We start from the raw sequence: 14,712 nt of genomic DNA, 5'->3' as shown, positions 1-14,712 counted from the left end.
GCTTGCTGTGATCCATACTCTCTCCATCTCTCTGCTGATCTGACTTTGCATTGGATCCAATTGTGCTGGGGCCCCTCACTTCCTAAATCAGTAGCAGTTGAGAAGCAAAGCTCCCGTCAAAGTCTGAGACGAGTAAAAGTCTTTAATTTCCTCTGATAGACACTGGCATGTAAAAAATGCCAAACTTGATGTAAATTATCAAATACACAAAAAAAAAAACATAAAAACACTAAGAAACAAATAAAGAAGTGCCTATCAGTCTTCTCTGCAAACGGCTGAATGCCCAAAGTACGCTAGTTGGATCCCAACAATTCAGCACACCACCCTTACTTTTGGTGGGATCTGGGCTTCACTGCTGTAAGTGTCCCATTGAGAAGGCGCTACAAGCTATGCTCCTAAGTTATTCTGGTCCTCCTGGTGAAGTTGTTCACTCAGTACTGCGGAGAGGAAGTCCTAGTGATGATGTATTTACTATACATTTCCACAGTAGGATGGTCTGTGACTTTAATGGGAGACAGCAGACAGTGCTGTTGCAATAAGTCTGCTGCCCTACTTCATGGAAGAGGCTGTGGGTTTGAGACGTGCAAACAGAACAGCCTGGGTGTGTAACTGCAGCATATTTTGTGGATGGTGCACACGGCTGTGACTATCTGAGCAACTTGTGGGACATTGTGGTGGAAGATGATATGAATTAAATTAGGTTTCTTTCAGGGGTGTTGTTTTGAAAATCTGATCTGAAAATGAGCAGAGATTCATGATAAGCAGCTTCTATCCTGTGTTCAAATAACTGCTTGTACTTTACACCCCAGCACTGGGCCCAGCTGATTGATGGATAATCTCTTGCTCTTCAGTATCGTGCCACAGCACTTTTGACATTCATCTGGTGGAGTAGGTTTAACCTCTCATCTGAAGCTGAAATGTTTAATGTATAATAGTAACGAAGAATGACAGCACAGAATTTAAAGAATAAGCACTTTTTTATTGAAATAACTCTTAAACTTCATAAAATCATGTTTTATGTTCCATCTCAAATGGATATGGAGGCACTAAGATTATCAAGGCCACAGAGGGCAGATTTTGGTTTGGAGCTACAAGAGGTAGATTCTAACACGTTTGATGTAAAAATCTTTGAATAATTTTGGCACTGGCATTACATTGGAGTCGAAAGTAATCCACGTTTCACAGCTCTTTATTTAATGAACCATCACCACAATTTGAAACAGAATTAAACTGCAGTAAGAGTACAGTCATATAAGATATCTCCAGCAACATGATGTGCCAGCATCAGCAACTACATTTACAGGAATCTTCACTCTGCTCCAATGAGATCGCTACATCACTAAGCTACTTTAGTTTTCAAAGCACCAGCTTTCTTTGCTTTTTTGTTCTTTAAAAAATATAAATTATTTTTAAAAAAAGCTAAAAAATAAGTTTTAAACAAAATACATAAAACATCTTTTATTATATCTACTATTTTAGACTTTAAACCTGCATTAAGTAATCATTTAATGTGTTGAAGCTTTTGGCCTAGATTGCAAAAGTCAGAGCCAATGGAACCTTTGACAGTATAATATTGATGACAGCACGTCTAAAGCAATGATTTGTACTTCTGGATTTACACAATATAATACAAAATATGTGATGAGATCTTCCTATGCATTCTGGACACTTGCAATAATATTATCACATACCAATGCTCTGCTCATACCCCCAGTGTGACATACGTCTGTGCAGAATAGCTGCACTCTGCTCAGAGGCGGCGGCTTGCATCACAAGGTGCCAATCTTGACTGCAGTCAACTAACAAAAACTGTTCTCAGACTTGGGTTTCTACTCAGACTTTAATCATCTTAAATCTCACATTAACCCACGCATATCTTAATCGAGAACTCAGCCACCTTAAACACCTACAGAAAGTAGACAAGTCATGAACCGCCTTTCATCTATGACCATTATGTTTAATCTTGAGCCTAGTTGTAGATGGTTTTCTTTAAATTACATCTCTCAGGATGTAATTTGCTCTGTATGCCTCTTGAGCAGCAATCACAGCCTTACTCTACTTGAGCCTAGTTTGACCAAACTAGGATTTGGTGCAAAAAAAAACTGCTAGAGAAATTAGGTGGGTTAAGCAGCAACTGTGGAGTTAATGGAATTGCCAATGTTTTAAGTCAGGACAGAGAATGTAGAGGGGAGATAGCAAGTATAATGGGGTAAGAATGAGAGATGATGCAAGGTCTGGCAGGCGATAAGCAAACCAGGGAGATAATAGGCAGATGGAGCCAAGTGGAGGAGAAGGAAAGGTAGAGTCGGGAGATGAGATAGAAACAGGTTAAAACAAAAAGTTATTTAAAAAGGGTCAGATGGAGCCAGCTGACTGTGGGGAGGGTGGAGGTAGAGACTAGGCTGGAAGCTGGTAAGTGGAGACAGCAAGGCTGGAGACGAATTAAGGAAGAGATGGGCAGATGGAACTATTGAGGGGGGGCACAGGAGAATGAGAAGGTGTGGTTTGTGGGTCATAGGCAGATGGACCCAGGTGGTGGTGACTGTATTTAGGGATATTCAAGAAAAACTCACAAGGAAATCTGTTGATATCAACATGGCACAAGAACAGTTCCCTAAAACTGAACAATCAGAGCTACAGTACTGTACAGAAGTCTTAGCCACACAAATTTCTAGCTAGGGTGCTTATGAGTTTTGCACAGTACTGTATTTGTCAACGTGGAACGGAGGGCGAGTTTGTAAATCTGGCGGGAGCAAAGAATGTTGGGAGTGGCGAGTGTGGAATGCCACGGGAGGTGTGTGGGACATGTGGCAGAGAAGGAGTGCCAGGGGTGGGGTGTGGCATGGGTGCAGACACACCCAGCCCTGAGACACCAGACGAGGTCAATTGATTCCAAACAATTGGTTTATTGATCATTACAGAATGTCTCTCTGGTGCTTCCCGCTCCCTCCCCTCTCCCTTCCCCTTTCCCCAACTATGATTCCCCTCTCCCTGCCCCCTTCCCACTCTCAGTCCACAATAGAGACCCATATCAGAATCAGGTTTATCATCACTCACATATGTCATGAAATTTGTTTTTTTTCTGGTAGCAGTACAGTGTGATACATAAAATTACTACAGAACTGTGCAAAAGTCTTAGCCACCCTAGCGATATATAAATATACCAAAGAATTGTCCACAGTACTATATTGCTTTTCTTATTTTTACTTAATAATCCAACCTTTCTGCAAACACTGAACATTAAAACTCATTGTATGCAGTAAAAAACATCTGCAGACCAGGCTAATATTTATCCCTCATCCAACTTTTACAAACAAATAATCTGGAGAAAAACTAGTTTAAGAGCAAAGATCATTTCTCATTAGCAGAGACTAATGGATTTCACACATGCTCTTACTGTTCTGAGTAAAGTAATCTTGTGGACCGAGTAACCGTGAATCACCCAACTGACATTTTATACGCTGTAAGATCTCAGCTCTTCACTGACAGACTCGCAGTGTGTTCAGACATTAGTATTTGAAGGCATTGCTCAGAGACATTTCACAGATGGTGCAACATCACTTACCCATGGTTGGTACAAACATATCTTTAACAATGTGGCCAGGAAAAAAAGAGGAAAGAACCTTGAAGTGAAGTCACGCAGTGAATGCCAGAAAACATCTACAATGCAAAAACCTTCAAAAGTGAAGGCACACAATAATATTTGGCTTACAGATAACAGCAAAGAAATAGTGAGCATAAAGCCTCCTGGATAAGTGAGAAAAGTCACCAGAAATACTGGCATGGCCTTGCTTGGCCTTAACAATGGAATTCCTCCTCAAGTTCAACTTCAACTCTTCAAAAACAGATTTTCAGTCCACTTCCTCCACTGTGGAAAGTTTGAAGGGTTGAAATGTCCATCAATTCAAGGACCCATCTATCACGCTTGTAGATTAAACACTCTGTCTCAGAACAATTCAGAGTTGTGAGGCTGGAAAACATCGCTGTCCTTCATTTGTCTGAACAAATTTGAATGCAGTGAACTGTATAAGATTCTTCCTGATCCCAATGCTCCCTCACTTCCTTGGACCTTCCTGGGATAACTGAGGCCAATATTAGACTTGCTTTTCCAAGTAGCTTTTCAAAAACACTGTCCCAACAGGTTATGTAGTTACACAGAATATACCACAGCACATATTCTATATATATAAAACAGTATCAGGGAGCAGTTAGATAGGAACTGCCTTAACTCAGTTCATATGCAAGGCTTTAGAGGCATGAGGCTGTGAGGCAGACAGTGGCATACTAGGTCTTTGAGCTGGACCCAGGTACTGTATAATGCTTCAGGGTTTCCCCTTACCCTTCCTACTGTCATTGACTATTCCCTAATTAAAGATAATAAATGATGCAATGGACCCCACACTGGACAAATAGTGAAACACAGATTCCAGCTGGCTTGGCTTATGAGATGGTTTTTGGAACTTCAGTTGGTCACTGTCTGTTTTCAGTTCCTCAGTCAAACATCCTGATGTGTTCTACAGACTTTGAACACTTCGTCAAAACAGCTGTCAAGGGTCTATACAATACTGAAAATACTGAGGTCAACTTAGGTATGAGCTTAAGACAAAACTACTGGCACAGAAGGAACACAATGAATTTCCTGAGACACCAGCTTCAGTCCACCGATGTGACCAAGGCCATTAATGGACATGGACACCAACAACCACACAACAGTCCATTGGTGGTAATGATGTTTCTTGTGCTAAGTGTGCCTGCTCCATATCCCACAATGTTTTATGTCAATGCAATCCTTGTACTGTCCAACTTGTAAGGCAGGAAAAAAGTTTAGAAAACCAAAAACAATATTTTTTTTAAAGAAGAAACAACTGGTTTTGTTTGCTTTTGAGGAATTGTGCATTGATGTCCAATGCTTGTCTTCAAAGCGATGAATCTTGACTTTCTATATGAAGCTTAAGCAAACAAATCATATACAAGTCCTGTATGTGAGCGCAGCCTACAATTCGGTCCTATAAGTGGCTGCTCCTTACTCATCAGAATCTGGTTTAACATCCAGCATGGCATGTAGCTCCTCTGGTGTGTAACCCAGCAGGCTTTGGAGGTCACAAACAAACCGGTACACATAGCGCTTGCCTGCTGTTTTGTGAATGATGTTCTTGTCATAGTAATAACGTAGGCCTCTGCTCAGCTTCTCGTAGTTCATCTTTGGCTTATTCTTCCTTTTTCCCCATCGCCTGGCAACCTAAACATAGATGTATTTGTATGAACATAGACATACATATACTTACGTTTTGTAAATTTTGTTATGACATAGAAGACAGAATTAGGACTACAGAAAACAATTAAGGCTATTCAGTCCAACATGTTTCGGTTATCCAAGACCATCTATCCAATTCAATTCTCCCTAGCTTGCCCTTTCTATCTGCTTTTCTATCCTTGATCTACTTATCCAAATTCCTCTTGTGCAATTCTACTATTCTCTTCATCGGCTCCATGAAGTTGTCCACATTCCTCCCACTCTCCAGGGAAGGCTGCTTCCCTTAAGTGATCTTAAAATATCTTAAGTAATCACCCCGTCTTACATTTCTGCCTCTAGTCTTGGGTCTATCTCGCTCAGCTGGAAACAGCCTCTTACATTTACTCTAACATAGTCAACATGGATGTGATGGGCCAAAGGGCTCATCTGTGTGTTGTACAACTCTATGACTCTAAGTTTCTTCGTAATGTCCAAGATCTTTGTTTATGGCATCTGGAAACTTTATCATTTTTTGAGGGGGGCAAAATATGCCCATCTCTTCAGTCTCCAGTGATGATTTAAACCCCAGTTCAGGTATAAGTCTTGCAAACGTTATTGTACTTTATCCACCATCTCTAAATATTCCCTGTGTACTTATGATAGAAGCATCAATCTAGTCCATTTGAGACCTAACCATGATTCTCTGCAAAGGGAAGATTCACTGGCAAGATCTCTCTTGAATGCCAGGCTTGCTTCCTGCATCATATCAGGTTTAGTGGGAGAATGGCACCGAAATCAACTTCACTCTGAATATATCATCCTAACTCAGGGATAATTGGATAACTATTCAAAGAGCTGGGTTCAGATGGCCTTCTGAATTGTTGAGACCTTTTACTGACAGCAGAGCGCATACAGGTGTTCTGAGGCTAAAGCAGTAAATGGCAACTGGTCCATTATTTAGGCAGGAGATTAGAACAACAGCAAAGGCACTGGACATTCAGCACCTTGAGCCTACTTTGTTATTCAGTTAAATTGTGGCCCATTGGCACTTCAGCTCAAGTTTACCCACACCTAATACAATTTGCAGGATTATCTTATCCAATAAAAATCATTTATTCTCTATTCTTCCTACAGATTCAAAACCTGAGGAGGAGTTTCCATATTTTCACTTTCTGCTGTAAGAGAAACGCATCTCTGGAAGTGCCTTTCGTTTTGAGATGGTGTGTCCCCATTGCAGAAGTGCCACAAGTGGGGGGGGGGGGGAACTTTATCTACACTTTTGAATAATTGTTAATTTTGAAATTTTGTGTAATACTGTTCCTCTATCTTTTAAACACACGGGAACATAACCTCAGTTCATGTAATGTGGCTTCACAATTGAACCCTTTTCGCAATGGGATGGCTTTCATCATTTAGCTCAGTTGGTAAGCGATTGTGCTGTGCAGACCTGAAGAATCTTAGATCTGGTATCTACTCATGTTGGGCTTGGAAATATTTTGGCTTGCTTATTGGACCTGAATTAGTTCATCAGCGCAGTAGAAAAATCAATACTGGATGATTTTTCTCTGGCTATCCATCCCATAGGATGATGATGGTTCCTTTCAGTCAGTTAGTGGGGTTGACCCCACTCCTCAAAAAGGAACAGCGTGTGCGTGAGTGGATGTTAGGTGAGTAGGGGGTGGCACAGGTCCAGACCCAGCCTCTCGACATCCCATCCCGGATCCAGCGGCATGGTGGGGTCCAAAACGGCTGGGGGAAGTTCTGTTGCAGTGAATGGCCAGACCAAGCTTCGATGCAAGGGATGCCCTTTCTGCGCTTCACGGCACATGTTTGCTAGATGGCCGTTGACCCTACGAGAGGGTTCATCCGCCCTTTGACAGGTCTTGTTTCTCGTCCTGCAGGGTGTCTAGCCACCCTCCTCAGCAGGCAAGCCTGGTGAGAGAGCCAGTTTAGTTGCCGACCACCCAACCATGCGACAGGTAGTACTGGGTTACATGGTACCAGTAGCACTCAGACGAGTTATGATTATTAAAGCACCTCTAAATATGTTTGGGCACAAGTCACAACATACAGGTGAATTAGTCAAGGTGATGAAGCCAGTTACCATCCAATGGAAGCTTGAGGAAGCCAAAGAATGGGTGATGATACTGGACCTGAATGGCAGTAATAAATTCAGAGACATACATTTTTATGTCCACTGCACCATGGAAAAATGTGTTCTCACTTACTGATTAAGAAAAGTGAAGTTCTCTAATTTCCAGAAAATCGTAAAATGTCCATTTGCTGCAGTGGCAGGAGTTACGCAACAGCTTACCTCAAAAGCTTGGGGTTTTTCTGGATTTGAAATCCCATACAAGATGCAAGAAAACACTACTTCAGTGTTTTTGGTTCATTTTTCAAATTGGGTCAACATTTAAGAAGGACAATGTATTGAGAGATGGGGAAATTAAGCGACTAATTCAGGCACCATAGCCATTGCAGTTGCAAAACACAGCCACAACCACAACCATAGCCATCCTCTCATGGACCACAATACTGCATACAGCCCAGAACTGGGCAGATACACTGAAGAAGAAATCATTAACATTTTCCTCAAGAAATTAACACCTTATGATTTTCAAGAAATTCAAAACAGTCCCTTTGCTTCTCAACAGTGAAGACTGGCTTTCTCACATTTCCAGTTAATTAGGCTATTGGCATTTAGATGCTCTGCGTTCTGTGTACTGAACCTGCATCCTTGAGGAGAATTTTAAAATATCTAACACAGGTTCAGTCAAGAACCACACAACGCTTGCAGCTGAGTCAATGTCTCTGCACTGTTACCTCATCGGGATCTGCCAGTTTGAATTCCCAGCCATCGCCGGTCCAACTGATAAACGACTGGCATGATTTGTCAGTCAGGAGCTCCAACAGGAATTGCCACAACTGGATGGGTCCACTGCCTGTCACAAGAAGAAAAGGTTGTTAATTAGCAGTCCCCCAAGAGATCAAAGGCTCTGACTATACCCCATGCTCTCAACAGGGAATCATGCACACAAACTACCTTGGTTTAACTGACCTGCTTTTATCGTAAAATAAATTGTTCACATACCTGTTCTATATACCTTGCAGTGCATTACAATACTTTAATAAAAATTTGGAGAAAAAGAGAGAGGAAGGGTTTTACAAAAGATGGGGTAGCAGAGAGGAAATGGACAGACTAAAGATGGAAAGAAAGGCATGGAAGAGAGCAGATAGAAAGGAATAGGTGAGGAGGATGGCAAAAGGGAAGGAAGACATGGAGAAGATAGTTTAGGAAATCTCTTTGTCAGATTTAAGACATTTACAAACACTGCAGGTCCCAGTTTATACACAATTAAACAGAAAATGCAGCAAGAATGATTCCTCCAAAACTGGTCCTGGAAAACAGCAATGCCTACTTAAAATGCATCAATGGTGAGAAAATTCAATGAGACCCTTGCATATGGCAGAGTGGAAAATGAAACATAGAATATCAGCGGTATTATTGGCAGCCTGACTCTCCTTTGTGGCTCTCCTTACGGCCTCAGATAATGAGGGGTAGTCAGCACAGGGATCAGACTAAAACAAAGGCCTGCTTGACTGGCTGAGTTCTTCCAGAATTTCTGATTTTGTAACTACAGTGTAATTATACCAATCATTCATTCTTCATCAAAGGATCTTCAAATCCATGTGTCAACACATACTAAAATTTGCAAGAGGATTTCTCCAATAAACTGAGCAGCTTGTTCAAATGGTACAGATAAGACTCCCCATACAAAGCAAATGTTCTTTTCTGCACTACAAGTCAATTTCAATATGTCACTCCCAAAAATAGTAGTAACTCCATACAGTGCAAACTCCGCAAACACAGGCCAGAGAAAATAGGGAAGTACTGACGGAGGTCCTTTTGGTGAGGTATCAAACTAAATTTATCTCCTCTTTCAAGTAGATATAAAAAGGAAATTAATAAACTGGTAAATTGGTTTATTATTGTCACAAGTACCAAAGTACAGTGAAAAATCTGCATGCCAAAATTTCATTACTTTCATGGCAGAATCATGAAGATATTTGAGGAACTTCAGATAAATTTTGGGCAGGTTTATGATGGAAAGGAAAGAGAACAGTTACAGAAATTGGAGTATTGTTTAAATAAATGTTATGGTCTATGATTCAAAGGCATTTGATTTGCCCATTATAACTATGACTAACGTTTTCCACTGATGCTCACTTACTGAGGACTGTTGTTGAGCCTACCGCTCGAGAGATCTAGTTTAATATCCATCAGCAGGGCATTTAATGATGAAAGGACCTGAGTGTATATAACACAATTCACAAGTGTAGGGTGTCCGTAAGAGCTATACACCCAATCGTGAAAATCTGGAAGTGAAGGCACCCTTGGAATGTCAGAAACATTCAGGCCAGGCTCTCCGTTGTCTGGTACGGAATTGTTCACATTCACATTGAAGGATAGCTTCAGCTTGCTAATTGGCACATCACCCAGATTTCCATTTGTATATCCTCAGTCTTAGCCAAATTCAAACTTTGAAGTCTGTGGCGTGATGGCGGAGGTCACGTCCTTTTGTCACAAAGGCCGTGATGCTACCCACTGAGACAAAATATATATTAATCAAAGAATTCCAACTCAAACACCGAGTCCCCTCCAACAGTCAGCTAAATATGAAAGAGCATCACAAGGAGTGCATAGACTTCACACTGCATTAACCCTGCCCTTTCTATCAGATGCCTAAGAATAGAGCTTATGCCAGGGATCATATGCTAAAAATTCCCTACAATGAGCACAGTGTTTGCTGAGCAAAATCCAACGTACTGAAAAGAAAAAAAAAAGCTAATGCAGAAAAATTTAAGCCAAACTCACGGTTGTATGATAGCATCAGTTCATTACTATGTAGAAATGGAGTATTTGTGTCTCATGTTGGGAACAAGGGGATGTATTGATGGGACTGTAAAAAAAAAATGCAGTAGAGATAATCACAGAGTCAGTGTTTCCATCTGGGATGAGGTGACAGTACTGGACTCTTTAGGTCTCATTTTTTGCTGATTTTACTAGAAACCCCATTTATGGTTGTGATGACCCAATTGCTGAAGAATGCAGGCAGTGAGTGAGAGTAGCTTGAAGCAAGTGGCAGCAAAATGGCCACTGAGTGACTTTGATCCTGATCTATAGCCCCCAGCGACACAGTCTCAAACCCACCCATTCTTGTGCCTGCAATATGGTAGTCCTCATTGCTCTCCCAGTCTGAAACTTGGTGGGGCTGTCTTCGCTTCACAAAGGGAATTCAGCAGTGATTTGACAGAGCTGCTCAAAGTATAATTAGGATTGGGGTTAGGTAGATGGAAACAAATGGTCAAAAACAAAGGATGTGCATGATTAAAAGCAGGAGGTTTCAGGGTAAAATGCAAGAGCAATGCCTTCACACAGAGTCTTGATGCTGTGGAATGCAGACGCTGACATATTACTGCAGCAAGCTTGACATGTTTTATGGACAGGTCTGAAGGAAAGGGATGACACAACAGAATGCATAAGATAACATGGATTGGATTTGTTGGGCCAAATAATACGGATTGATTGGTTGGCACATGGATGATAGAAAAATGGAAAGCTATGTGGGAGTGAAGGGTCAGATTGATTTTAGAGTAGGTTAAAGGTCAGCACACATCATGGGCCAAGATGCCTGTACTAAACTGTAGTATTCTATGCTTTATATAGCCTGCTCAGTGATGTGATTTCATTTGTAGTAACTTACTGATCATATTCATGCTCAGTGTGGGAACACACTTCCTCACTCACACACTCACACTCACTGTTCATACTGGCAACAGTACCCCTGAGTACTTATTCAGCAGTCTAATATTTAAGAGTATAGTGACAATTAATTTGAATTTGCATATGAACAGATATTAAAGCAATTAGTGAATTATGAAAGTTACAGAGAAAGAGAATTATTTTGCTATTATTTTGAGCTGTTAATATTATTCAAGCTATTGTAAATATACAGTAATTGGCGGAAGACTGTTGGCTTCCTTGATGCTTCCCTTGTTAATTATGAAATTTGTCAATTTGGTCTTTCACAAAGTCTGCTGTAAGGTTACCCCGATGCTTCTCTGAAAAATATGAATCACGTGCCAACCCAGGAAAAATATCAAAGCAGAATATTTAAAAGAAACTTTTTGTTTTATTCAGTGTCCGGAGCTCTTCATCTAAACAGTGCTTCAACATCAAAGCTGTGAAGCCAAACTCGTGTCTGAATTGTACACCCCTACAGAAACAGTTTTTAAAATGAAGGGGCAAGAAACCTCCTAAAAGACTGACACTCTTGCAAGGAAACATGATACAGATCCTGCTGATCATGGTGTTTTAATTTTGGAGAGGGCAAAGAAAGTCATCAGGTTCCTCACTTGCCATTTGCTGAATCTGCCTAGTTGGAACTTAGTCAGTTCCTACAGGCAAATCCCAGTGGAGAAGGCAGTAAGTACCCGGTCAATCTACCAGAAGTTGCCTCCAGCTGGCAGTCAGCATGTGTTAGGACAAGGAATAAAATAAAAAAATGGGGCTGGTCTCCAGGTAACTTTTGGCATAGACCAGTTAGAAGGCCCTTTATATTCCTCCACATTTCCATAGACCAGTTAGAAGGCCCTTCATATTCCTCCACATTTCCATAGACCAGTTAGAAGGAAGCCACTTGGCTCACTGACTCTTATGCTGGCTCACAGAGCAATCCCAACCCCTCCGACAATTTTCACTGCAACTTATGCGGCTCACGTTCTAATCTCCTCCCCATACATTCTACTATTTATCCACACACCAACTGCACTTTCAAGTGACCGATTAACTTGCCAAACACACATTTTTGAGATGTGGGAGGGAAAAACCGTGCCAATGCAAAACTCACACAAACCCAAGGGGAATGTACAAGCTCTACCTAGGCAGCATCAGAGGCTACGATCAAACCTGGATCACTGGAACCACAAGGCAGCGGCTCCACTAGTTATGCCACTGTGATGCCTTTTATTAAGGATACTCTACACCTCTGAGACAATGAGCAATCTCTGCTTCTGTGTATGACAGTGCTTCTGTCTGTGATGACAGAAGAGCTCCAGGCAAGATCTAGATGTTTTTATTGAAAGCCAAAATTATTGCAGCAGCTATGCCGCAGTCATCCTGGTCTTACAGAGAAGGAGCAGAGTAGGCACAAAGGAATGGCTGTAGGTTGAGTGCTTGAGGTTTGAATAGAACCTGCTGGGATAGAGTGACTAAACAATATGAACACTTTGCAATCTTTAGGACTGAATAGCAAATTCAACAATATCAGATAATCTGTTTTCCTGTTTATATCAAATCTGATCAGCCCTGCTGTAATATTAACTCAGTTCTTCTCTCACTGTAGGCACTGCCTGATCTACTGGGTATTCCCAGTACTATATCATTGATTCGAGTTTCTAGCTGAAGCTCCAATCCCCACTTCATAGTGCTGGCGTGCATTTCCTCACTCCTTAGGTTCCTTTGTTAATTTCTTAACCAACCAAGAATCCCCTGCCTCCCCCGGCAGAGATATTCCCTTTGTCCTATCCATATCACCATCCATCATCTTCTTGTTTCCTCACCTGCCCACTCCTGATTAATCAAGTTAATTAATTTATTTAGAGATACAGAGTGGAACAGGTGCTTCTGGCCCCTCGATCCAGACTGCCCAGCAACCTACATAGTTAACCGCAGCCTAGTCACCAGATATTTTACAATGACCAATTAACCTACTAGCTACGCTACACTGATGATGCTGCTTCCTGCACCCATGTGGATCTCGTCAACTTCATCAACTTTGCCTCCAACTTCCACTCTGCCCTCAAATTTATCTGGTCTATTTCTGACACCTCCCTCCCCTTTTTCAATCTCCCTATCTCTGGAGACATCTAATTTACAGATGTCTTTTATAAACCCACTGACTTTCACAGCTACCTGGACTATACCTCTTCCCACCCTGTTACTTGTAAAAATGCCATCCCCTTCTCTCAATTCCTCTGTCCCCGCCACATCTGCTCTCAAGATGAGGTTTTTCATTCCAGAGTGAAGGAGACGTCCTCCTTCTTCAAAGAAAGTGGCTTCCCTTCCTCCACCAACAACTCTGCCCTCAACTGCATCTCTTCCATTTCACGTATGTCTGCCCTCACCCCATCCTCCCGCCACCTCACTAGGGTTAGGGTTCCTCTAGTCTTCACCTACCACCCCACCAGCCTCCACGTCCAGCACATAATTCTCCATAACTTCCGCCATCTCCAATAGGATCCCACCACCAAGCACATTTTTCCATCCTCCACACTTTCTGCTTTGCGCAGGGATTACCTCCTTTGTTACACCCTTGTCCATTCTCACTGATCTCCCTCCTGGCACTTATCCTTGCAAGTGGAACAAGTGCTACACCTGCCCCTACATCTTCTCCTCACTACCATCAGGGCCCTAAACAGTCCTTCCAGGTGAGGCAGAAAAAGCGGAATCTCCTAGTGGCCACCCACTTTAATTCCACTTCCCATTTCCATTCTCACATGTCAGCCCATGGCCTCCTCTACTGTTGTGATGAGGCCACACTCAGGTTGGAGGAGTAACACCTTATATTCCGTCTGGGTAGCCTCCAACCTGATGGCATGAACATTGACTTCTCAAACTTCCGGTAATGCTCCCCACTTCACCATTCCCCATTCCTATTTACATTTTCCTCTCTCACCTTATCTCCTTACCCTCTGGTGCTCCTCCCCCTTCCTTTTCTTCCTTATCCTTCTGTCCTCTCCTATCAGATTCCCCCTTCTCCAGCCCTTTAACTCTTTCACCAATCGACTTCCCATCTCTTTACTTCACCCCTCCCCGTCCCAGTTTCACCTATCACCTACTTCCTGGTATTTCTTCCTCCCCTCCCCCTACCTCCTTACTCTGACTTCTCGTCCTTTTTTCTCCAGTTCGGAAGAAGAGTCTTGGCCCAAAACGTTGAATGTTTGCTCTTTTCCATAGACACTCCTTGGCCTGCTGAGCTCCTCCAGCATTTTGTGTGTGTTGCTTGGATTTTGAGCATTTGCAGAATTTCCCTTGCTTGTGATGGAACCTACTAAGCAGTATGTCTTTGGACTGTGGGAGGAAACCCATGCGCTCATGGGAAGGATGGACACAGGAACTGAACTCTGACCTCCATCACCCCGAGCCAAAATAGTGCTGTGCTACTGCTACGCTACCATGGCACTGACATACAGTATGTTGTGAAATTTGTTGTTTGTGGCATCAGTACAGTGCAAGACATAAAACTGAATACAAGTTACAAAAATAAAATAAATGATGTTGTGATCATGGACCATTCAAAAATCTGATGACAGAGGAGAAGAAGCTGTTTTTAAAACATGGAGTGTGGGTCTTCAGGCTCCTGTACCTCTACAGTAACTCATTCCATCTTTCCACTGATGCAGCCTCACAAGCAATT

The 14,712-nt window shown here is 42.0% G+C and overlaps 1 protein-coding gene across 5 annotated transcripts in view; it reads right to left on the bottom strand.

Annotated features, from left to right (window-relative positions):
• Nucleotides 1-958: 958 nt before the first annotated feature.
• ets1 (v-ets avian erythroblastosis virus E26 oncogene homolog 1) overlaps nt 959-14,712 on the bottom strand; it is a 110,423-nt gene continuing 96,669 nt past the window's right edge. For all 5 annotated transcript variants that reach the window (XM_072238444.1, XM_072238446.1, XM_072238449.1 and 2 more), the window contains 2 exons: nt 8,057-8,175; nt 959-5,239 (listed from right to left, as the gene is read on the bottom strand). In XM_072238444.1, the coding sequence (XP_072094545.1) occupies nt 5,024-5,239; nt 8,057-8,175 (335 nt within the window). In that variant the 3' untranslated portion in view covers nt 959-5,023. The remainder of the gene's footprint in view (nt 5,240-8,056; nt 8,176-14,712) is intronic.

This window comes from Mobula birostris, chromosome 20 (genome assembly GCF_030028105.1).
Source record: "Mobula birostris isolate sMobBir1 chromosome 20, sMobBir1.hap1, whole genome shotgun sequence".
Taxonomy (NCBI): Eukaryota; Metazoa; Chordata; class Chondrichthyes; order Myliobatiformes; family Myliobatidae; genus Mobula; species Mobula birostris.
This window is presented reverse-complemented; position numbering and strand designations above follow the sequence as displayed.